The sequence below is a fragment of the Marmota flaviventris genome, chromosome 1 (assembly GCF_047511675.1).
Source record: "Marmota flaviventris isolate mMarFla1 chromosome 1, mMarFla1.hap1, whole genome shotgun sequence".
Lineage (NCBI taxonomy): Eukaryota > Metazoa > Chordata > Mammalia > Rodentia > Sciuridae > Marmota > Marmota flaviventris.
Window position 1 is genome coordinate 174,601,356 of NC_092498.1, and position 23,994 is coordinate 174,625,349.

The 23,994-nt window shown below is 42.6% G+C and overlaps 1 protein-coding gene across 3 annotated transcripts in view; it reads right to left on the minus strand.

The window, feature by feature from the left end:
- LOC114105005 (calcium-dependent secretion activator 1) overlaps window positions 1–21,157 on the minus strand; it is a 471,729-nt gene extending 450,572 nt beyond the window's left edge. For all 3 annotated transcript variants that reach the window (XM_034637086.2, XM_034637078.2, XM_034637084.2), the window contains exon 1: window positions 20,720–21,157. In XM_034637086.2, the coding sequence (XP_034492977.1) occupies window positions 20,720–21,157 (438 nt within the window). The remainder of the gene's footprint in view (window positions 1–20,719) is intronic.
- Between the last annotated feature and the right edge of the window lie 2,837 nt (window positions 21,158–23,994).

Here is a 23,994-nt window from a genome sequence, read left to right on the forward strand (position 1 = left end):
TGAGTTGCTTAGCAACTCCCTAATTGCTGAGGCTGCCTCTGAACTTGCTATCCTCCTGCCTCAGCCTCCTGAGCCGCTGTGATTACAAGTATGTGCCAAGAAATTTATTCTGGCTAACTGAATTTAAAAAAAAAAAGAATCTTACTGGAAAGATATTGGGTGAGCTATAGAATCTTCAAGAAGGCAGAAAGGTTTATAAAATAGGCAGAAATCAAAATTGAGCTTTGAGAAAAAGATCCCTCTCATACTCAGAAACAGTCACGGGCACACTGCATCCTACGATGGGGCTCTCAGCTCGGCGACCTTGAGCCCCACTGGACACTGGATGGTCTCCCTGTGGATGGAGTAAATCCTAAATGGTTCTTTTCACTTCATAACTATTCTATGCTCTTCATCTCAGGAGGAAATGTCCATCAGATTGGCCAACGTGGGTCAGACTTCTAGGCTCACAGAACCTGAGGAACAAGTACTTGGCCATTTTGAGCCATTCTCTGTGAGGTAAAATGGAACTACATATCCCAAGACTCACACCAAAGTCCCCCAAGTAGAACTGTCCAGATATTGAGAAGCCCACAACTTAGCCCTTTGCCTAGAATTTGCAATTTACCAGATGTCGTGACCTTGAGCAAGTTATCTGAACTCTGTGTCTGTCACTCACTTCCATTACCTCTAAAGAAGAGGTGATGAGTACAGATCTCGGGGAGCTGTCTGAGGAAGATACGAGATTATACAGGTCAATAAATTTTGAGGCCCAGTGTAAGCATCCCCGTATATTGGCCTACAATACTGTCAGGAGGAAACACAGGAAATATGCTCAATTCTGTCAACAGGAATGGGATAATGGTCAGCATCACTGTGACTACTGTCATAATTAGCAAGAGTGAACTTTGAGAATCTGAATTAAATTTCAAACTCCATTGAAACCCTATTGCCCTGAAGTATTTTCCATGAAAAATACTTTTAAATTCTTTTAATTTAAATTTTAAATTTCTTTTAAACTATCCATTGTTTTCCTCTTGCCCTCCCTCTCTTACCTATCCCTTCTTGTGGCAGTATTTTGTTGATATTGTTGAAGAGGCCTGGTTTTATTTTAAGGAAATTCTAGTTGGGCATGGTAGTGCACACCTGTAAACCCAAGGGAGGCTGAAGCAGGAGGATTGAAGTTAGAGGCCAGCCTCAACAACTTATGAGGCCCTAATTAACTTAGTGAGACCCTGTCTCTAAATTTAAAAAAAAAAAAAAATTTTTAAAAAGGGTTGGGATGTGGCTTGGTGGTTAAACACCTCTGGATTCAATCCCTGGTACAAAAAAGAAATCAACTTCTGATTGCGCAAACTTTCCTGATCTTGTTCCCATGTGGTACTTGGCAAGCTCTGCTCTCCATGTACTTCCTGTTCTCTGAATAATAAGATGAATAGTTAGAATTACGTTCAGTTTCTGGCAGGACCACTTGCTAGACTGCATGCTGCACTTCCATCAGAAGACCTGTAAAGTCTAGTTTTTCTCTCTTGAGAATGTCAACCCTCCACCCGCTGCCTAGACCCATCCATCAATTCATTAGAGTTGTAAAATGGGGATGATGATCTGATCCTGTCATTCCTTCTATTTTTTTTTTTTCCTTTGGGTACCAGAAATAGAACCCAGAGGTACTCAACAACTCAGCCCCAGCCCCAGCCCCTTTTAATATTTTATTTAGGGACAGGGTCTTGTTTTGCTGCCTAGGGCCTTGCTAAGTGGCTGAGGCTGGCTTTGAACTCACGATCCTCCTGCCTCAGCCTCCCGAGCTGCTGGGATGACAGGTGTGAGCCACCGCACCCAGCTCTGCCATTCCTTCTTTATATATTACGTCATGTGTTCTCAAAGGAGAGACTTCCCCCAACTGGTTGGCCTGATGCCCTGTCCTGAGGAAAGAGAATAAATGCGTGGGTCCTTCCTTGGATCCATTTTCTCTTTCATAATATATAGGTCTTTCTAGCATCTTCCCAAACAGACCAACAAGATGAGTCTCTTTCTCTTAATGTCACTATCAATGGGTCGATATGAACAAATGTCATGGTTTGAAGCAATTTCCACTCTTTCTAAACCCTCACACTGTCCCCTCTTGGGCTGGTCAGAGCCTATTCGAGGAGGCTCTCGAGTCCTCTTGATGGGATCCTAGTAGCTGTGACTACTTTGTTAATGACTTCTTTGCTTTTTGATAGGACAAAATGTTCTGGTCTCACCACTTAGAGTCACAAAATCCCATCAGCATTTCCTCTGAGATGACTTTGGCCTCCATTCTCTTGTCTCTTTTTCCTTGGCCAGGAGTCAAGTCCGGTTCCTGACGGCCCCCTCAAGACACTGTGAACATTTCTTCCTCCATGGACCTCTCTTCTCCTAACCCACACCACATAGGCTTATCAAAAAAAAAAAAAAAAAAAAAAATCACGTAAGCAGAGCTTTCCCTTACTAAAAAATCATTACTACCTCTTTCCCCCTTGTACACAAAATAAATACAAGCTCACTGCTGCGACTGTTGAGATCTGCCCTGACCGGGACCCATCTGCCCACCCCCCCCACCCCCCGCACCCCGGTCTCCATTAACTTTGAATTTTCTGAAGCATATCCTAGGCTCCAATCAAAATATACCACTCTACATCTTTCCAAATGTCCTGCATTTCTGTATCTCAATATTTGGATGAAGCCAATCTCCAATTTCTACTTTTGGCCATTCCAGGAATATTGCAGGGCTTGGATAAGAAGCTATCTCCTTCTAGATGTGTCCACAAGCCACGAGCCACCTCCCTTTGCTTTCTCCTTTGGGAATTTTTCAGATCAGAGACCTATTACTGATATTTCCAACTTTTGATCATCCTAGGGCTCGGAGGGAAAGGGAGGGGGCAGGGGATTAGCAAGGGCGGTGGAATGGGATGGACATCATTATCCAGAGCACATGTATGAAGACTCGGATCGGGTGTCAACATACTTTTATATATAAACAGATATGAAACATTGTGGTATATATGTGTAATAAGAATGGTAATGAAAAAACATAAACGTATAAAGGCATGAATTGGTGTGAACATACTCTATATACAAGGATATGAAAAACCATACTCTATATGTGTAATAAGAACTGTAATGCATTCCACTGTCATGTATTTAAAAAAAATAAAAAACAAACAAAGAAATTTTTTAAAAATGTAAAAGCTATTGGTCTGATAACATCTTCTGGAACCCATTTCCCAGACCTCCTTGATATCTAAGAGAATTCGCAAGCCCTAGAAGGCCTTCCCCCATGGAGGAGCAAATGCTTTATCTTGCACTTGACCTGTTAATTTTGTGAACCGAATTTCCAAATGAACAGCAGTTCAAACAGAGGAACACGTCCCTGTGGTCACTTGCCACTATTACCCTCTCTTTCTAAAGGCAGAATGAAAAACTACATAAAGAGCCTCCAGGAAATAAAAGGTACTTCCACCAGGCCAAGTCCAAACAGGGTCCATCACCCCAGTCACCCCGTTTTCCATATGGATGGCCGACAGTCAAGAAGACAGTGATAAACTGTGAGAAAGCTCCTAAAATATATAAAACAAAATAAGTAGGAAGAAAGATTGGCTTCTGGGCTCCTGGTGTCCCTTGATGCTCAACTTCCTGCAGTGCTGTTGGCATGCACGGAGCATTTCCAAGGCCTTTGAGAAAGGGAATGTGTCCACGGAATGAACTGGAATGCCTTCGTGTCTGCTCAGAAAGGGATCGAAATGAGCTGCTTTTCAACAACTCCAACCCACAATCTCAACACTTCCTAAGTTACACAAATAGAGAGTCCCAGTCAGTGTGGTCAGGATAGAATTAAATGACTGATCTCCCTGTTAAAGTGACAGATTCGAGGCGGGGGTGGTGGCTGAGCGGTGGGGCACTTGCCTGGCATGTGGGAGACCCTGGGTTGGATTCTCAGCACCACATATAAATAAATAAAATAAAAGTCTATCAACAACTAAAAAAAAATTTTTTTAAAAAGCAACATATTTCTCACAACATGCTCCATTTGCAGCCGTGTCCCGTGAACACTAGAGTGGGCCATCAGTGTCTCTCGTGGCAGGAACATGGTCTTTCCTGGAACATACTGAATTCTATTCTAGAGTTTCTGAAGGCTGTGGGTCATACCTTGCTGAGAGAAGACAATTGTTTTACTCAGCTATTTTGCTTCTGTGACTAAAGGACCCAACCAGATGAAATACAAACAGGGAGGAAAAGTTGATTTGGGGGCTCACAGTTTCAGAGGTCTCAGTCCATAGACAGCAGGCTCCATTCCTCGGGGCTGGAGGGGAGGCAGGACATCATGGAGGAAGAGTGTGGTGGAGGGAAGCAGCTCACATGGTGATCAGGAAGCAGAGAGAGACTCCACTCTCCAGAGACAAAGACAGACCCCAAAGCCACGCCCCCAATGCCCCCTCCTCCAGCCACACCCACTGCCTCCAGCCACCACCCAGTTAATCCCATCAGGGGTTCATTCACTGGTTGGGTTAAGGCTCCCACAACCCAGTCATGTCTCCTCTGAACCTTCCTGCACCTTCTCACATGTGGGACACTTCACATACAAACCATAATATACATCAATGTCTTTCTATCCAAAGCAAAACAAAAACCAAACTTCAATCACTAATAAGAATGTTTTTGAATATGTAGGCATTTAAGATAACCTGAACACAGATTATTTCAAAGTCTATGACGTTGAGACCACTGACCATTCATTTGTTAAAAATGTAAATTGGTCTGAGGATTCACTCATTATATCAACGTAAATATCCAATGATTCTGAAACATAAAGGTAAAAAATGAAATAATAAAAGTGATAGAAGAAATCAGGTGTGGTGGTGCATGGGGCTTGGGAGGCTGAGAAACAGGGATTGCAAATTCAAAGCCAGCCTCAGCAATTTAGTGAGTCCCTAAGCAACTTAGGGAGACCCTGTCTCTAAAAGGGCTGGGGCTGTGGCTCAGTGGTAGCGCACTTGCCTGGCATGTGTAAGGCAACTGAGTTCAATTCTCAGCATCACATAAAATAAATAAAGGACTATCAACAACTTAAAAAAATTAAAAAGTTTAAAAAAATAAAATAAAATAGAATAAAGTCTTAAAAACAAATAATAAATATAGTTGTGGATGGTAGAGCAGGGAGCTGGTGAAAGATGAAATACAAACAGGCTATAAAAGGGTAGAGAAAGATGTGGACAAAGAGGCTCACTGCAGAATAGTGAAAGACAGATCAATCGATAATGGATTAAATAAATTATGATACATTCTTAAAAAGATTGACTACTGATGTCAGTTAGAAGGACATATTTTTATATTCACTGACATGGTAAAATTTCCTTTATCTAATGATGTGCAAAAAAAGTAGATTGCAAAATTACACACACACACACACACACACACACACACACCCCAAGGGAATTGACAATATTGTTGGAAGTCCTGATGTAATGCAGAGTCCAGGCCTGGTTTGTTTTCATGGCCCAACATTGACACCAAGAGCTCAAGTTATTTCCACGTCTCCCTTGTCTCACAACCTTCAGTCCCAACTATGGCTTAGGTTGAGTCTCCTCCTAGTGCTAAGATGGCTGCCAGCAGCCATCATAGCACATTCTTCCTGGATTCTATTGGTCAGGGGAGGGGGAACAGCACTTCTCTCCCCAACACAGCATACAAATCCTTCCCTTCAGTCTCATTACATCAATTAGGTCACTTTGTGTTTCATGAACCAATTGTACTTCAAGTACAGTACCATGTGCTGATAGGCTTAAAGCAATCTGTGTCTCTTTCTGAAGAGAGGGATATGAAAGAATCTGAAAAGAAATTGTTTGAAAGTGGGGGTTGAAAAAGTAGATGCCCAATCACGTCCACTAAAAATAGGATCTATAGATTTTATTATATTTACAAAGTGCAAGCCAATCAAAGCTACTCTACATATAGATCTATAGATTTTATTATATTTACAAAGTGCAAGCCAATCAAAGCTACTCTACATATAGATCTATAGATTTAATTATATTTACAAAGTGCAAGCCAATCAAAGCTACTCTACATATAGATCTATAGATTTTATTATATTTACAAAGTGCAAGCCAATCAAAGCTACTCTACATATAGATCTATAGATTTAATTATATTTACAAAGTGCAAGCCAATCAAAGCTACTCTACAAACAAGAAGGGTTAGTGAGGATGTGGGGGGAAAAGGCACACTCTTACATTGCTGGTGGGACTGCAAATTGGTGCAACCATTCTGGAAAGCAGTATGGAGATTCCTCAGAAAACTGGGAATGGAACCACCATTTAACCCAGGTATCCCACTCCTTGGTTTATACTCAATGGACTTAAAAAATCAGCATATCACAGCATATGAGCAGTTCATATGGGTTAATTTCACTGGGTAAATTGGTAGATTATCCACATCGCTTTAATGACCCATGTTGCTTGGATGAGTCGAGAGTTAAGGAACAAGTTTAAAATCCTCCTTCAACTTAATGGAAATGCCTCAGATGGCTATTTTCTCCAAAGATCTGGCTGTTAAACGAGACAGGTTAATTTGCTATAAATAAAATCCAAAGGAATCATCATATTCTCTAATATCTTTGTTGCTATAACATTTGAACAAAAGAAATCTTTTTTTTTTTTTTTTTTAAATCCTAGGAGTGAATTGTTTTTGTTCTGAAACCACAGTTCAATGACAAAGATGGTATTGAGTATGGGATTGTTCGGGAAACAAAAAGATATGCCAAAGGAGAGTGATTCGGGAAAGCCTTACATAAAAGCCTTTGGATGAGGGCACAGAAAAGGGAAGTCCCAGAGTTCTTGGTGCGGACGGAGAGGGAAGTGTTCTGGATTATAAATCTCCCCCAATGTGCGCAGGGATCCAATATGTATAATGGTGAATTTGTTTTTCTTTTCCAATGATTCTCGCAGTCATTTATTGCCAGGTCATAAGGAAGTAAGCAGACGCTGTTAATTTGGCATCCTATTGAAATGAGGCTTGCAGCAGAACCACTTTTCTGGAGTGGAAAAAAAATGATGGATTGTTTTCCTCACAAAAGCAAATGGAGGTGTTTGGAAAAGCCGAGCGGCTGTGTGACGAAGCTCTGTAGGAGCTTCACACAACAGGAATCCTAATTGAATATTGACTGAAAAGATAGCTTTGGGCTGTCCTCCTAGAAACAGAGGGGGGAAATATGAAAAGCTCTTTAGAGTAAATGGCAGATCTACAATTGTTTAGAACTGCAGCCAGGGGTCAGGGCAGGAGGGGGACATCCTTCTAATTAATTAAAACAAGTGCAGACCTTGACAGCGTCTCCTGACTCTGAAGGTCGATCACACTGAATTACAACACACAGCCGCTCAGAGGCTGTCTCAGCAAAGTAGGCAGGGGGGGAAGAAATCCTTTTCTTTTTCCCAGGAAGCCTGGCAAACATCATGTGGCTTTTGTCAAAACCTCAAGGATGGCTGGGTGCAGTGGTGCATGCCTGTCATCCCAGCAGCTCAGGAGGCCAAAGTGAGTTCAAAGCCAGCCTCAGCAAAAGTGAGGCCCTAAGCAGCTCAGTGAGACCCTGTCTCTAAATAAAGTACAAAATAGGGCTGGGGCTGGGGCTCAGTGGTCGAGTGCTCCTGAGTTCAATCCCTGGTACAAAAAAAAAAAAAAAAAAAAAAAAAAACCTCATAGGAGTCGGGCACAGTGGTGCATGCTTGTAATCCCAGTGCAGTTCAGGAGGCTGAGGCAGGAGGATTCTGAGTTCAAAGCCAGCCTCAGCAAAAGTGAGGCGCTAAGCAACTCAGTGAGACCCTGTCTCTAAATAAAATACAAAAAAGGGACTGGGGATGTGGCTCAGTTGGTAGAGTGCTTGCCTTGCATGCACAAGGCCCTGAGTTCAATCCCCAGCACCACAATAACTAAATAAAAGACAAAAATGGTCTGGAGATGTGGCTTGGTGGTTAAGTGGTGCTGGGTTCAGTTCCTGGTACCAAAAAAACAAAAACAAACAACAACAAAAAAACCCAAACCCCCACAAAATTTACAGGAACATGTTTCCAACCTGGCCAGGGAGAAATGATGGAGCAAATAATGTCCTCATCCTGTTGGTGATGACCATACTTTTTGAAAAATTGAAGCCTCAAAATGATTTGTGGGAAAGCAAATCACTTTAAGACAAAGTCAAGGCCAATCACCCTTCCTCTGACCATCACCCGGGTGTCTCAGGCAGTTTGGATAGCCAGTGTTATTGGACATCAGAGCGACTCAGGGATGCATAACACTTTGAAAAGCCCCCCTACCCCACTCCCCCTAGCCAATAAGGAACTGATGAAGCCCTGTAAGTTTCCCTGGTTACCATTATCTGGTCCCAACTTCCTTTTCTGATGATATACCTCTTGCCTGAGGCTTGCTGTAGTTCTCTCTTTCCTCATGCTGACCCTGAAGGACCTAATCTCCTGCTTCACGTTCCAACCTGAACTGTTCCTTAGCTGCGAATGCACCCACCTCCCGAGAGTGGAGACCCTCTGATAGCTGATGGGGTATTCTGAAGCCGATAGGATGGTGCACTGACCAGATGATCCAAGGACATCTGACTCTTCTCTCAGATCAAGGCACCCTGACCTCTCAGGAGAGCTCTAACTTCAACTGGAACATGAAATCACAAGGAGGAGAATTCTTGAAGGCTGGCCGGAGCACGTAGCTTTTCTCCATCCCTCTGCCCAGATCCAAATCATACATGTCTATTGACACATAAAAAACTTGAAATAAACGTACTACAGTGACACAACCACATCAATGTTTATAGCAGCTCAATTCACAAGAGCTAAGCTATGGAACCAACCTAGATGCCCTTCAGCAGATGAATAGAGAAATAAAATGTGGCAGACGTACACAATGGAATATTAAAAGTCATAAAGAAGGATGACTTTGTGACTTTTGCCAGTAAATGGATGGAACTGGAGACTATCATGTGAAGTAAAATAAGCCAATCCCCCCAAACCAAAGGCTGAATGTTCTCTCTGATATGCCGATGCTAACACACAATAAGGGGGTGGGGGAGAATAGAAGTTCATTAGATTAGACAAAGGGGAATGAAGGGAAGGGTGGGGGGATGGGAATAGCAAAGATAGTGGAATGAGCTGGACATCACTTTCCTGTGTTCAAGTATGAATACACAACCAGGGAAACTCCACATCATGTACAACCACAAGAATGGGATCCTAAGAAGAATAAGTCATACTTCGTGTATGTATATCAAAATACACTCTACTGTCATGTATATCTAAAAAAAACCCAAAATTTTAAAAAATCCAATAAAACCAATAATATGGATGAGAAGATAACATGTTACTGTTGAGTGGTCTGAGGCCAGCCAAGGGAGATATCTTGAAGGTCAATATTTTTTCCGATGTCTTCTGGCTGGTCTGTTCTATGAACGTCTGGCTACTGGCCCTCATCATAGGAAAGCACTTGTACCCGAAATGACATCAAGTTCATGGTGAAACTTCCTCCTGTTCAAGTCAGCTGACTATATTTTGGCACCAAAACTTCCCTGCAGAACAAAGCAGGAGGTTGATTCACGTTCCAGTCCAAGTTCCTAACCTCCCTATAGGTCAGAACAAGGCGTTCACGACATTCAACACCCACGCAGCCACTCCTCTAACGGCACTCATGGAGGTGAGCAGGCATAAAGGGTTGGTGGTCTACAGAAGACGCTTATGCGAGAGACAGAGACTGGAGAATTCTCAACATAGAGATGTTAGCAGCTACAGCCATAGTTATGACAAAGAACTCAGTTATGACAAAGAACTAGAAGAAAAAGTAACTTTTTTAAAAGATGTGTATTCTGGGTAGTCATTGCTCTGTGTCACCTCCTCATCTCCAAAACTCTCTAGGAAATAAAGTGTCAGTGCGAAGACTAGACATTCAGACACTCAGCCCATCCTGTCTTACGCTATTCTATGTAGGTGCTCCTCCAATCCCCAACCAGACCAGCAGATTCCCCGAGGTCAGGAAGGCTGTCTAAAACATCTCTGTGCGTTTTGCCTATAGGATCTAGTAAGTTCCTTTATGTACAAGTGTCTCTAAACAATGTATAACATTGTCTGATGATGTCTAACAAACAAACACTGAATATGGAAAAGCCCCCAAGAAATGTTTTGAACACAGTATGTTACGACACGTTGCTTTATAGACAGCAGTTGCTACATATTTCAGAAAAAAAAATCACCAAAGTCGATGTTCATAGATATATTTCAACTCATTTGCTTAAACAACTCTGAGCCTACCATCCACACCAAAAGGCTGTTTTTTTTTCTGCAGAAGGCGTAATTATTTGCAAAAATTTTTCAATGTTTTTCATTTGCTTTCTTAAGTGGCACAGTAGATTCTCTGCGTGTTTGCCAAAATCCCATTGTCTTTTTGAAAACATTACAGCCCCTGAAGGGTTTGAAGTTTAGCATGTGCTCCTGCAACACTTAGGGACTTAAAAAAAAAAAGTTAATTTCAAAGTATCTCAGAACTTTACTACTCTACAGAAGTGATTTAGAGAACTACCAAAGATGAAGTTGATATTTTCCTCTCATAGTCTGTGGAAAGGCCAGCAGTACATGATCAATTTCCTCCCTATCGCTCAACTTTACAATACCAGCCAGCAGATTGGAACATTTGAAGACTTGATAATTCAATGCATTTTTCAAATCTTTTTCCCACTTGTTAAAATGAAAGGAATGATACAGTAAAAGGGCAATTTCTTCCCCTTTGAATAGTGAAAGGTATCAAGAAAAGGCCATACCTAAGAAGTAATTGTCCTTTTTTTAATAGATATTTCATGCATATTATGTTCTTCTTACATGTTCAATATGCAATAGTCCCAGAGTTATAATTTATTTATATTCTCGCTCCATCTGGAAGAGACCTTAGACAGCTTACATTAAAAGAACAGGGAAAACAATGCCAGAATCTCATAAAAGAATAAAAGTCCAGAAAAGAAGCACAGTTATGTCTAAACATATAGAACTTACAGACTCTATGACATAACTTTGACAACCTTGTGACTGATGATATTTTAAGCAACTAGATACTGTGGTGCACTCCTATAATCCCAGCCCCTTGGAAGGCTTGAGGCAGGAGGATTACAAGTCAAAGACAGTCTCAGCAATTTAAAGAGGCCCTAAGCAACTTAAAATAAAAAAAATAAAAAGGGCTGGGAATGGTATACATATGTATGCGTGTATAGACATATATATATATAATATATATATATATATATATATATATATATATATATATATATGTATTTATGTATATGTGTGTGTGTGTATATAGCATAAATTTCACTATAATGCTCTTGACTTTTTCCCCCAGAGAAAGCTAATTTAAATACAGTTTGTTATAAAACACAAACCCAACATAGAAACTTAGTTCTCACTGTGGCTCATTTTTATTTTAATGTTTGGCCATTTAGACATGTGCACTGCGGTTCAATTCAGATTTAGCTATTGCAAGCGATTCATACTTGTGGATGGCTTTTAAGAGACTTTTGTCCATATTGGAACTAGGAATTTGTCAGTTCTTGGTATAAACAAGCCAAGTCTTGAGGTAATTGATAGCATGTTTCCGTGGCATAAATTATCTTGAAATCACTTGGAAATTGCTTCACCCTTCATGTTTTCCACGGAGAAGATTTTATTAAAGTAAATAACTTGTGTCTCTGTAGTACAAGCAGATTGTATTTAAAACCCCTTCACCTCCTCATCTTCAAAACTCTCTAAGAAATAAAGCATCAGTATGAAGACTAAACATTTGCTGAACACCTACTATGTGCCCAAACACTGTTTAGGGGATGGGGAAATCAAATGGAGTACAGTGACTTTGTTTTGGGAGTTCTTAAAGCCTGGTGAGAGAGATGCACACATAAAAGATAATTTTTTTTTGTCCCCAGGGTCAGGGTGGTCCACTAAAGGTTCACAGAAGTAACTCAGGGGTACTCCACCACTGAGCCCCATCCCCAGCCCTATTTTGTATTTTATTTAGAGACAGGGTCTCACTGAGTTGCTTAGCGCCTCACTTTTGCTGAGGCTGGCTTTGAACTCACAATCCTCCTGCCTCAGCCTCCAGAGCCACTGGGATTACAGTTGTGTGCCACCGCACCTGGCATAACAGCTAATTTAACACAGTGCACAGGAGCTAAGAGGGGCAGACTACAGAGTTGTGAGAGACTGAGCCCAATATGAAGGTTTGATAAAGTTTCCTAAAGGAGATGACACTTGAGCTAATTAAAGAACAAAGAAGAACAAATCCAAGGAAGAAAGGCGAGAAAGACCTTCTAGAATAAGGAGTGACTCCAGTAAAGGTGTCTAAGTCTGAAACAGTGTGGGGACCTTTAGTGGACCTAGATGCATGAGCGCTGTTATTCCTGTTGCTGCTCATGTTTGCTGAGCATCCATCCCATCCTGAGGTCTTGCCAAACAATTGGCACCCTTCTTCTCTTGTAATCCTCTCTATTGTTTTTCCTCAATTTTACAAAGGAGAACATGAAGACGTAAAGAGATGGGTAATTTGCATAAGCTCACCGTTTAAGTTAGGTTTGTGTTGCTGTGACGGAAACACCCCACGAGAGCAAATCCGAAGAGGGAAAGTCTATCTGGGGCTCGTGGCTTCAGAAGTCTCAGTCTAGAGATGGCCAACTCCATTGCTCTGGGCCCGAGCTGAGGCAGCACATTCTGGGGGAAGGGCCCAGAGGAAAGCTGCTCAGCTCATGGTGGGGTCAGGAAGCAGAGAGAGAAAGTGAGGGGCAGGACCACAGGGAAGATTTCTCCCTTCCAGGGCTTGCCCCTAGTGACCCACCTTCCGATTAGGACTGATTAGGATACAGCTCTCATAATCCAATCATTTCACCTCTAAATATGCCTGCACTAACAGGAGGTTTGGGGAGACACCTCACCTCTAAGTTGTAACGATCACCCAGCACCAGGTCACAAAACCAAGCAAGAATTTGAACCAGGGACTGAGAACAGAGCTGAAACTCACTGTGCTCTGTCTGCACATTGTCTATTCACGTGAGGCTTCTTTTCCTTGACAGATGAATGATACATATGTGTGCACAGACATATGTGTATATATGTTTAGATAGATGCACTTACAGTTAGTCAGATATTCTTGGAGTTTACTCCTTACACACATATAAAAACATGTAATTGGTGAGATTACTTGTAATGGCAATAGTAGATACCAATAAGGTAAACCAACACTTTTTTTTTTTTTTTTTTGTACCAGGGATTAAACCCAGGGGTTCTTAACCACTGAGCCCAATCCCCAGTCCTTTTTTGTATTTTATTTAGAGACAGGGTCTCTCTGAGTTGTTTAGGGCCTTGCTAAGTTGCTGAGGCTGGCTTTGAACTTGCGATCCTCCTGGCTCAGCCTCCCAAGCTGCTGGGATGACAGGCGTACATCATTCAACACTTAAAACAAACAAACAAACAAAAAAAACACACACATTTGAATCAGGACCAAAATATCAAGATTTGAAGAGGTAAGTGACCTCCTCCATAAAAGCAAGAATAAGAAAGGCCACATGGGGAGTAAGCACTGCTGTGGGACCCTTTACAAGTCCTCTGATAAGCCTGTGGCACCCGTACCCCATCGAAGCGTGCTTGGCATCCACCATTTGACAAATTGCCTGGCAAACCTATCCTTACTGCTTTTGTTCAAAGTGAGTTTTTAAAGCCAGAGAAATAGCCCATTCTTTGTCTGAAGTAATACAGCTCAATGAAAGAGGAAGGCGGGAGGTACTGTGCCCTTGACCCCAGCTGGCTTGTGGAGGATGCTATAATCTAAACCACCTGCCTCCTGGGTCTGCTCATCATGTTGATGGTGATGACCATGACAACGATGACAGCTATAAGGCTCTCTCTGGCCAGAACTTCACATATATTAATTTGCTTGATCCTTTTACAGATTAAAAATAATACATTGCTGCATATATCAACATAGCAATAAAAATAACACACAGCTACATATATCAACCTATCAATAACAAGAGCTAATACGCACATTGCATGTACCGCATGCCAGACCTGTTTCTGAGAGCTTTGATTGATTATCTCCATTCCACAGGAACCCAATCATGGAGGTACCACGGCTAGCCCGTTTTTACGGGAGGGTAAGTCAACGGAACCTCAGACAGATGAAATAAATTGCCCAAGATCACAGAGCCTCTAACAGTTAGGAAGCAAACCCAGGCCTTCTAGATTCAGAGTCTAAGATCTTAATTTCTGTTCTTCATCGTCAGTCAAGATTATCCATAGCAACTACCAGCCTCAAACTATTGGCTGCCTTCTTTACTTTTATTTCCTGTTAAGAACAGAAAATTCATTCCATCACTTGCTTGGAGTGGCAGACAAAAAAAAAAAAAAAAAGGTGATTCTGACCCTCACTGCTACAACTGTGCAGAAACAATAAACTGTTACAATAACAAGAAACAGCATAGACTTCAAAATTCCAGATTACTCACTAGGAGGATTTACAGGGGCCAGGACCTAACCATCAATACTTGTTAAGAAATGGTGTCAACAAAAACCATGAGCTGCCGTCTTATTGCATGCATGTATATATGATTTTCCACTTGGAACAGTATAATTCAGTTAAACCTGATGAAGATTCCACTATTTAAGTGATGGCTGGGGAGTCTTACTGCTGTTGCCTTTTGCAAATCTATGAAAACTTTGGCCTCGTCCTGCAACATCTTCCCATTTTAAGAGAAGCCAGAAATCCACATTAAAAAGAGAGAGAGAGAGAGAGAGAGAGAGAGAGAGAGAGAGAGAGAACCTTGATAGCTTTAAATGTTGATAATTAGTTCAAAAAACTGAAAAATTTGAAAAGTGTTTTGTATACAAAGTACCTCTATGGCTCTCTGGGGTAGGCTTTTCCCATGAGATCTGTTTTCTTCTAACCTTTTGAGATCGGATCTCCTCATCTGAAAATTTAAGAAGTTGGGTTCAACAAATTCTAACTTCATCTAACCATCAGGGATTCTTTGAAGACTGTGACTTATCTTGTAAAAACATAAGCAAATCCAAGTTTAAAGAACTTATAAGTCTTTTTAAAAAATACTTATTTATTTTTTAGTTATAGGTGGATACAATATCTTTAATTTTTTTATTTTTATTTTTATGTGGTGCTGAGGATTGAACCCGGTGCTTCACGCATGGTAGGCGAGCACTCTACCTCTGAGCCACAACCTCAGCCCCAAGAACTTATAAGTCTTCATAAAGAGTGACCTCATGGTCCAGAAAGAACAACAAGTGATTACATTGGGAGAGACCTTAGAAATCTCCGGGAGCTTCCCAATCCCCATCTTCAAATGAAGAAGAAATTACCCCAGGGACCAACAACTTGCCTACAACCAGCAATTCATTAGTGGTCATGTTTGAGTTCCAGTGCATGTTCCAATAGCCATGCCTTTCCCCGTCACCTAGCTTTTCAAAATTCTGTATTCATTTGAACTTGTAGACTCTCTTTCTTTGTGGGGTTTTTCAATGATACCTACTAAGAAGCTGTCTCCCTGCCCGCCACATTCTTTTCTTTTTGATTCAGCCATTTGTGTTAGGTTTCTGCCACTTGGAATCAAAATGATCTAACATTTCCAATCCAGCAGGGACTCTTCTCTACATTCCTGCTGCCTCCTGCTCTTTTGCAGACTAGAATACCTGTCCCTCCTTCTGCTTACCCAACTTGTGCTCCTTCTTCAAGACCTGAAGTAGCCTGCTTCCTTCTGGATTTTTTCCTGTATCACTTCCAGTCTTTATGAATTTATGCATATGCTCTTTCTCCCTTCTCTCCTTTAGAGCTTGTAACCAGCTTCTTACTATTAAATACTTTCCTTCTCCCAACTTATTTGACACATATATGTTCTCTTCCCAAATGAAGCCTAAACTCCCCTAAATCAGCAAGCTGATCTCTCAGACAGCTTTTGGTTCTTGCCTCCAAGCTTGGAAGAGTGCTTGGTGCAGTGGGTTATTAAAACTCATTTGGACATGAGAACTCTCCTCATCTTTTTCAGCTTCGGTTTGTAGAGACCTGGCCCCAAATCAAATACTGGTCATATTTCAAAGTGATAGCCTATGATTGTGTATTGAATTTGCTTTTGCAGGGGAAAGATCTCTGAATCATTTGACTTTTATTACTTTACACAGTGCAATTCTTCAGGAATGAAAGATTTAATTTCCTTTGTCCTTCAGTCTGGTTTTAGGGAAGCGGGAGGCTATTTCAGGTGTGTAATGAGGCAAAAACCTCTTTTATTGCTTCTTCTAGATTCTGCATCTTCAGAAAGTCTCTGCTAGTACCAGGGCATAACAGTTCTGTCTGCACCAAAGAGATTGCAGGGAAAATGTCAAAAAACATATTTAAATAATTCAATTCTCCCTCTGATGAAAAGAGAAACATGTAATTCTGCTGGAAGGAAATCTGGTTTAACAGTTACTTAGTTCTCTCAAAAGGTTAGACTATTTTATTTTTTTGAATGCAAATCATATTTTGCATTGACAAAGTGAACCTTAAGAATTTTGAATAGTGGAGCAATCCAAGGGCCTCCAAGCATATCAGAATGAACGAATCATTATTATTGATTTAAAATACACACACACACACACACACACAGACTTAACCAGTACTAGGTCTTAAATTTTATGAAAAGCCTCGCTGTTAAGTTGTGCCCAAATACAGCCAAATAAGTAAATGGGTAAACATGGATTCTCTATGGCTAAAAGTGACTCAACATTGGCTGTACTTTCAGGGGAAGGTTACAAGCTGAATCACATGGAAATGAGTAGCTTGAATTTATAACATATTTGGTGCAGTCATCAAGTCCTCCTGAATGAAATAGGAGTCACCATGAAGTAGACACAATTTTAGGATCACTCCTTCCTACCGTCATATAAATACCTGCACAGAGAGGTACAGGCGCACACACCTACATATGCAAAGAAAAGAAGGCTCATTTCAGACTCTTCATAATCCAGGCATGATGAATGATTCCCAATTAAAAATAATGGTGCTGTCAATCTAAATATTACACAGAATTGTTTACAATGCCTGCTTGTACACGCCCTCAGTAACATCTATATGTAGCTAGTTCACACGAGGTAGCCACCCATCACCGTTACTACACAGTTTAGAAACAGATGGTGTAGCTTTGCCATGCCAACTTCTAGGTATTCATTCTACCATTCTGACAAAAGAAGGGATGGGGGGAAGAGGGGGCAGGGAAAGCAAAGAACTGTTGTCATTATGAGTTGCTGAAATCTAAATTTTGACAGTCGGGTACGGAATTTTTTGTTTGGGGTCATAAATGATGAACACCATCAAGTTATATTTAGAGTCACAGAAATGCAAGCAAAATATGCCTGTAAATGATAAAATAGGGTTTGCAAATTGTCTGTTCAGAGTCTTGTATTTTAATGAAATAAGATGGTTGGAATGCCCAGGTACTTATCCCCCACCCTAGGAAAAGTGAAACCCAAGTAATTAACTATCAAAATTATCCAAACAATGGCACCTTTTCCCCTGGCTCCTTCCCAATGATTCTTTTAAAATAAAATACTTTTTTTTTTTTTCAGCTAGAATCACATAGCAAAACTGACAACAGTCTGGTGTTTGGATTTACCAGCTAACTGCTTAGCTCTTTCCTCTATATTCCTTATGAGGTTAATACCTAAATGCCCATGTTGATTGTTTGATTGGTTCCCAGAGGAAGAGGGGTAGAGAGCAAGTCAAGTAGAAATAACCCTGGGTGGACAGGTACACTTGACATGCTATCATGGTGCTTCTGTTCTTGTACTAGAATATTTTGGGCCAGTTTCTCCTATTCAAAAGATAGGCTTTGGAATCAGAATGTCCCCATGTCTTAATTCTCATTCATTTACCTATCTACTTAGTGTATTAGGCAACCACAAAACCTTCGAATCTCAGTTTTCTCTTGGTAATTTGCATATTGATAGGGTTTGAGGAGAACTAAAATGATTAAAAAGAACAGAAAAAGGAATTTAGATGAAAACCAAGGAAATCTAAATAAACTATGGACTTTATAGCAATGTATTGCTAGGGGCTCCTTCAATCATAACATTTGTACCATACTACCGTAAGATATTAAATAATAATAGGGGAAACTAGCTGTAGGGTCAATAGCAACTCTCTGTACTATTTTGATTTTCAGTTTTTAGCTAATTTAAAACTATTCTACAAAATAAAGTTTATCTTCTTAAAAAATGATCAAAGTGTGGCCTCTTGCATATAGTAATGATATAGACTATTTAGTTTTATAAGGTGCATTATACTTTCTACAATATGATCTTTTCCTCTATTCAGCAATTCCTTTTCATAGACAGTTCTATCTTTTTGCCTCCCATGTCACTAAATCCCTTTCTCTACATCATTTTACTTCTCTCTGGGTTTTTCTAGTTCATTTCTATTCTACTATGAACTCCTGTTTAGTATACAAGTAGTTTATATTTCTTCAAGGCTAATTTTAGTTCTCCAATTCCACTTTCTGGCCACAGTCTTAACACAATGATTATGAAAACATTTCAATTACTTTCACTGATCTTTCATTCAAGAAAAAAAAAAATCAGAGTTTTAAGACTTTTATTTGGAGAAGGAGCAAAAATACTTTTCCAGAAATGCATTAAAAACTTCAAAATACAACAATGGGAAAAGCTTATCTTCTCTTATACATAAGAAGATATATATATTCAGCTTCCCAGTAGAGCCAACAGGCCCTGGGGTTGCTTTGCTGGGATATATATTTAGCAATAGTTTCCTGCAATAACTAAAAATAGTTTGACCAAAGGGCAATGTTATCTATCTGCTCTGGAGTTTCTCTGATGTTAAGGTCACGGGTTAAAACAGAAGCAGCTTGCCCCTTAAAACCACAGCTTTGAATGCATTTAGGTAAAACATATAATCAGATCAGAAAAATGTGACCTCATAATGATCTTTGTCAGATGGCTGAAGGTTTGTTTGGAAGAACTGGGTCTAGGTGGGATTTTTTTTTTCCTGTTACAGTGTTGGAATGGAGAAAAATCATCTGTTTAAAGGACACAGTTACTGAGACTTTGTTAATGAAAGGGTCCCCCCCCCCTTCTTTTTATTTTCATTGTGAAAGTATAGCACATCTTTGGTTAGTGCTGTCACTAATGGGATACACTGGAGATGGATTTGGCAGTGCTATGAAGACACAATTACTGCAGTAATTCCAAGCTGAAAATTGAAATGTCTGGTTCTGTGGACCCAACATCCAACCTTAAAAACAACAACAACAACAACAAAAATACATTTTGTTGCTCTGAGAATACTTTTGCTCTATGATACTCCAAAAAAAAAAAAAAAAAAAAAAAAAAAGTAAGGGGCCACTCCGAGGGTGGGGTGAAGAGCCCACCTCTGTCTCTTAGCCAGGAAATGAGTTTTATTTCTTAGTAAAAACTGATATCCAAACTTGTGATGGCTGGAATAAATCGGCAGGGTTGGGTAATGTGTGTACGTACGTAAGCAAAACAAACAGGAATCTGTGCTAACTCAAGATAACGATGTAAGATAAATATGGAAAAATCTAACACTCTACTACAGCAACATATAATTCAGACTTAAAAGACAGCAACGGAGAAATGCACTATTTTAAGACACTAGTCTCTTTTAAGAAACTAACCCCCTTGATGGGGTTAGAGCTGCCCTGATGTGATGGGGTCACATCGCCCCTTGGGGGCTTCACTGGCTTTCTTGCTAGCTCCACTGCTGACTTTCCTCACTAACTCCACCTGGGTTCCTGACTGCTTCTCTGCTGGTCCCCCGCCACTGCCCCTCACCCTGCCGTGTGCACCACTCCCCTCCTTTCTTTGGCTGGAGAATAGCTGATAGAAATAGGGTTTTTTTTTTTTTTTTTGCAGCTGCACTTTATGAAGCAGCAGGGTTTGGAGGGCCTCGGCGAGCCAGAAGGTGGCAGCGAAGTCACCTTGGGAAGAGAAGAGGGTCAAAGGGAAGAAGGTGGAGGTGCTGACCCTGGCAGAAGGCCCACCAGGCGCGCCCCTACTCCGGAGTCAGTGTGAAAGGGGAAGGAAAGAACCGCGACCAGTGGGGAGAGGTGCCCCAGGGCCCTTAGGCGACCCGGGTTGGTGATCAGCTGATGAGCTGGGAGGAGGGTGCCCTTCGCAGCGTCTCTCCCGCTGGCCCCTGAGGCTACCGTGAGTCCTCGGGGAGCTAAACACTACTCGGAGGTGCTCTCTTCCCAGCACACCGGCGCCCCCACCTGCCGGGTGCCCCCGCCCGCCTAGCGCACGCCCAAGAGGGCGGGCCGGAGCTGAGCGCAGCCGCCGGCCGCTGGAGAGCGCTGGGAGCCCTGCAAGCGAGCAAGGCCTCTCTGGGCGCCGCGGGTTGCAAGTCACTCCCGAGCCTACGGGGTTACACAGCGGGACCTGCTTGCCCAGCACCCTGGCAGGGAGGCCCGGGCACGCGGCGCTGAGCTGCGCTCCAGGCCCCGCGCGGGTCCCAGCAACTCCGGGCCGGACTGGGCCTCGGGGAGGCAGCCTCGCAGCCCCTTCCTCCCAGGGCGCGGTCTCCACCTGCTCCGACTCCTCCTCGCCAGCTGCGCCGCCAGTTCCCATTGTTCGCCCCGCCCGCCTGGCGACGTCCGGGGCTGCTCCCTGGGCCTCCCAGGCGCACCTACCTTCTGCTGCCGCCGAGCCATGTCGGTGGGCTGCTTGGCGTTGAAGGGGTAGGCGATACAGCGCATCACGAACACATAGAGCTGCAGCCTCTTCTTCCTCTCCTCCTCCTCCTTCTGCAGCCGCTCTAACTCTTCCTTCTCCTTCTCGCTCACCACCGACGGGCTGGGGCTGGAGGGCCGGCCGCCGCCGGCTCGGCTGCTGGGCTGCAGCCCCCCGGCCCCGCCGCCGCTGCTCGAGCCGCCGCTCCCGCCGCCGCCTGCGCCCACCCCGGCCCCAGAGCCGCCGCCGCCCCCCATCCCGGCGCTGCCGGCCGAGCCTTCACTGGTGCGGCTGGGAGACAGGCGCGCTCCGGACGCGGCCGAGCCAAGCACCTCCTTGCCGCTCTCCTCCTCCACGATCTCATCCGATTCCTCTTCGCTGGACGAAGGGTCCAGCATGGTGGCGTCTGGGAAGGGGGGTCCCTGGAGCCCCCGATTTGGGGTGCAAAAGGTGGGGGGCGCTGGAGGCAGCCGGAGGTCGGCTCTCGCGGGTGGGCGCTTCTCCCCAGGTCAGGGAGCTAGCGCGCTGCTGCTGCTGCTCAGCCTCGGCCGCCGCGACTGCTTCCTCCGCCCGGCGATCGCGAGCTGGGCTTAGACCCAGGAGCGCGAGGGGAGGAGGAGAAGGGAGAGGTGCGTCCGTGGATCCGAGGTGGGCAAGGGCGAGAATCAATTGCGAGCCCCAAGCCCGCAGCCGGATGCCATCTGCAGCCGGTGAAGGAGGCGCCTCCAGAAAAGATGCCGAGTGTTGCAAGCTGTCGATGCAGCCAAGAGCCGGAGAGGCATCTTGCCGATTGGGGAGGGAGCGGCGCTTACGTGTTTATTGGCTTAACTCTCCCGTGTCCGCGACGTAAAGGGCGGTTGCAAAGGGCTTGGAGAGGGGGAGGGTGCGGAGCGTCCCCAAAGCCTCAGCGTCGCAGCACTTTTGACCCTAACGCCTTCACTTCTTCCTAGCCCCCTCCCTTTTGTGGCTATTTTCCTCCTTGATCCCCACTTCTCATTGTCTTGACCTCTGTTCCCCTCCAGGGGACAAAAAAGTTCTTGGGGGAGGGAAAAATACAGAAACCAGTGACTTTTACCAGCGGAGAACAGGCCGTCTGGAGAGGCCAAATCAAGAGGTGTCAGTCACTCAGAAGAAGTGTGCGAGTTTCCGTGTGGTGAAGAAAGGGTCGATCTCCTAGCCCCAGGCTTCACACCTGGGCGGTGGGGGCTGGGCAGCAAGTTTGTCCCTCCCGTAAAAACTCTGATTCCAGCGATTTACTACGCAGACGCCCACTCTAATTAAAATACAAGGGAATCAAATTTTGAGTGTGTTGTCGAATCGATCATGCAGCTCAACTTCTTAAGTGGAGCCCCTGCTTTTGCCTACCTCCCTAAAGCTATGATGAGCATTCTTAGGTTCCCAAGAACTGAGATCACTTTATGCTGTAATGAACCTACCCCAGAAAAAGCAAGGTTTCTTCTGGTCTCTCAGCCCTTTCTTCATCCATTTTGACTCGCTGGAATAGGTAAGCCGAGGAGTGCCCCCCCCTCCCCGATGAGAAAGACACACCCCAAGAATTGAGCAGCGTCCGCATATTAATGTACCGACTCCCTTGGTCTGTGGGGTTGTCTAATAATACAGAGCAGCTGATGGTGCCTTCCTTCCCCTAGTTCCTTCTGCTTAGGCCTATAAAACCCCTGCACGGGGGAGCTGGCCAGCGTGCTGAATCTAATCAGCGACCTGCAGATGGATGGAAAACAAACCAGTACCCTCCACATTTGCTGCTTAGGCTGTTTGGAGACCTCTCTCGACCTCCCCGCACCCCATTTGCTATATTTATGTGTTTTCTAATTCTCTAATTATCTGTAGGTACTCTTGGGAGCTACTGTAGATGTATAGCATTAGTTAAGTTTACAACACAACAGTCTGTGTGTTTTCCAATTCACCGTGAGTTTTACCATAAACTTGGATAGTCAAATAAAGCTTTCTGGCTAACCTATTTGGGACCTGAAAAATAACTCTAAATAACATCGAATTTCACATACACTCCAAAAATTGTTTGATTTTTAAAATTAAGTAACATGCAGATGACTTATATTTGACTTCACTATCATCTCACTTAAAGGACACAACTGTTACATTCATTATGCATTCTGTATCAACTTAAAATTTTTTAAAAAATTGGGGATATAGCTCAGTTGGTAGAGTGCTTGATTAGCATTCACAAGGCACTGGGTTCAATCCCTAGCACCACATACACACCAAAAAAAAAAAAAAAAATGGACAATATGGGAATTTCTAAAATTTAGCAGTTCTTGCTTTTTAATTGTTCTAAAGAAGTAAAAAAAAAATGTTCAAGTAATGTTTTGTTGGTTTCTCTGGAACAAAATATTCCTGTATTTTAATAGTGACTAATAGGCAAATCTATGCATCAACAACCTTTATTTGGCATTTCTAAAGGAACATTGTTTTAGACACTTGGCATAGATAGAATTCTTGGGAGACAGTCTCTTATAAAGAGTCTATAATCTCCTTTGGGAGATACAACATAACCATGTGAACAAGATTGACAGCACTCTTTTAAGTCAACGTATCTACAAATCCAGGTTAGCAACCTGCAAAAAGCTTGCATGAATAAAGCAACTTGGAATGGAAGGGAATCATTCTTCTTTCTCAAAAAAAGAGAGTGAAATAGTAAAGGAAAGACCTATATGAATGAGTGATAAAAATAGAAGATGTTACAAAGAGAAGAGGTGGTTTGCAAAACCATAGTGATACATTAAGTGACTAAGTAAAGCATGGAACTCTGTAGAAATAGGGTAGGGATAGGTAAGGGTACGCCAAGTAGGAAAGAGTGAGATGAAATAGAATCCATTTGGCTAAGCAGAGGGACAGTGTTTAGGACATAAAGAAATAAATTCAGTTAGCCAGGGAATATGTGATGATTTGGGGAGGAGGTGCTCCTGAAAGCCAAAAGCCATTTGATGATTAAATATTCCATACTTAAACAAGTTTGGGCATTCAAATATTCTTAAATAATAAAATGGTGGCAGAATGGCCATGGATTCCGTCTGCAGAACCATTCGGAATTTCTCAAGTGCTACCATAAAATTTCACTTGGTTTTGTATCTTAGCAAATCTGTTTGGGGTTATATGTTTTTTCCCCCAATTATTGTCATTAATATAGAAGCTCAATCTATGCCATTTGCTACTCATATAAACCTACAATTTGGACATTATATATAACATTGCTTAG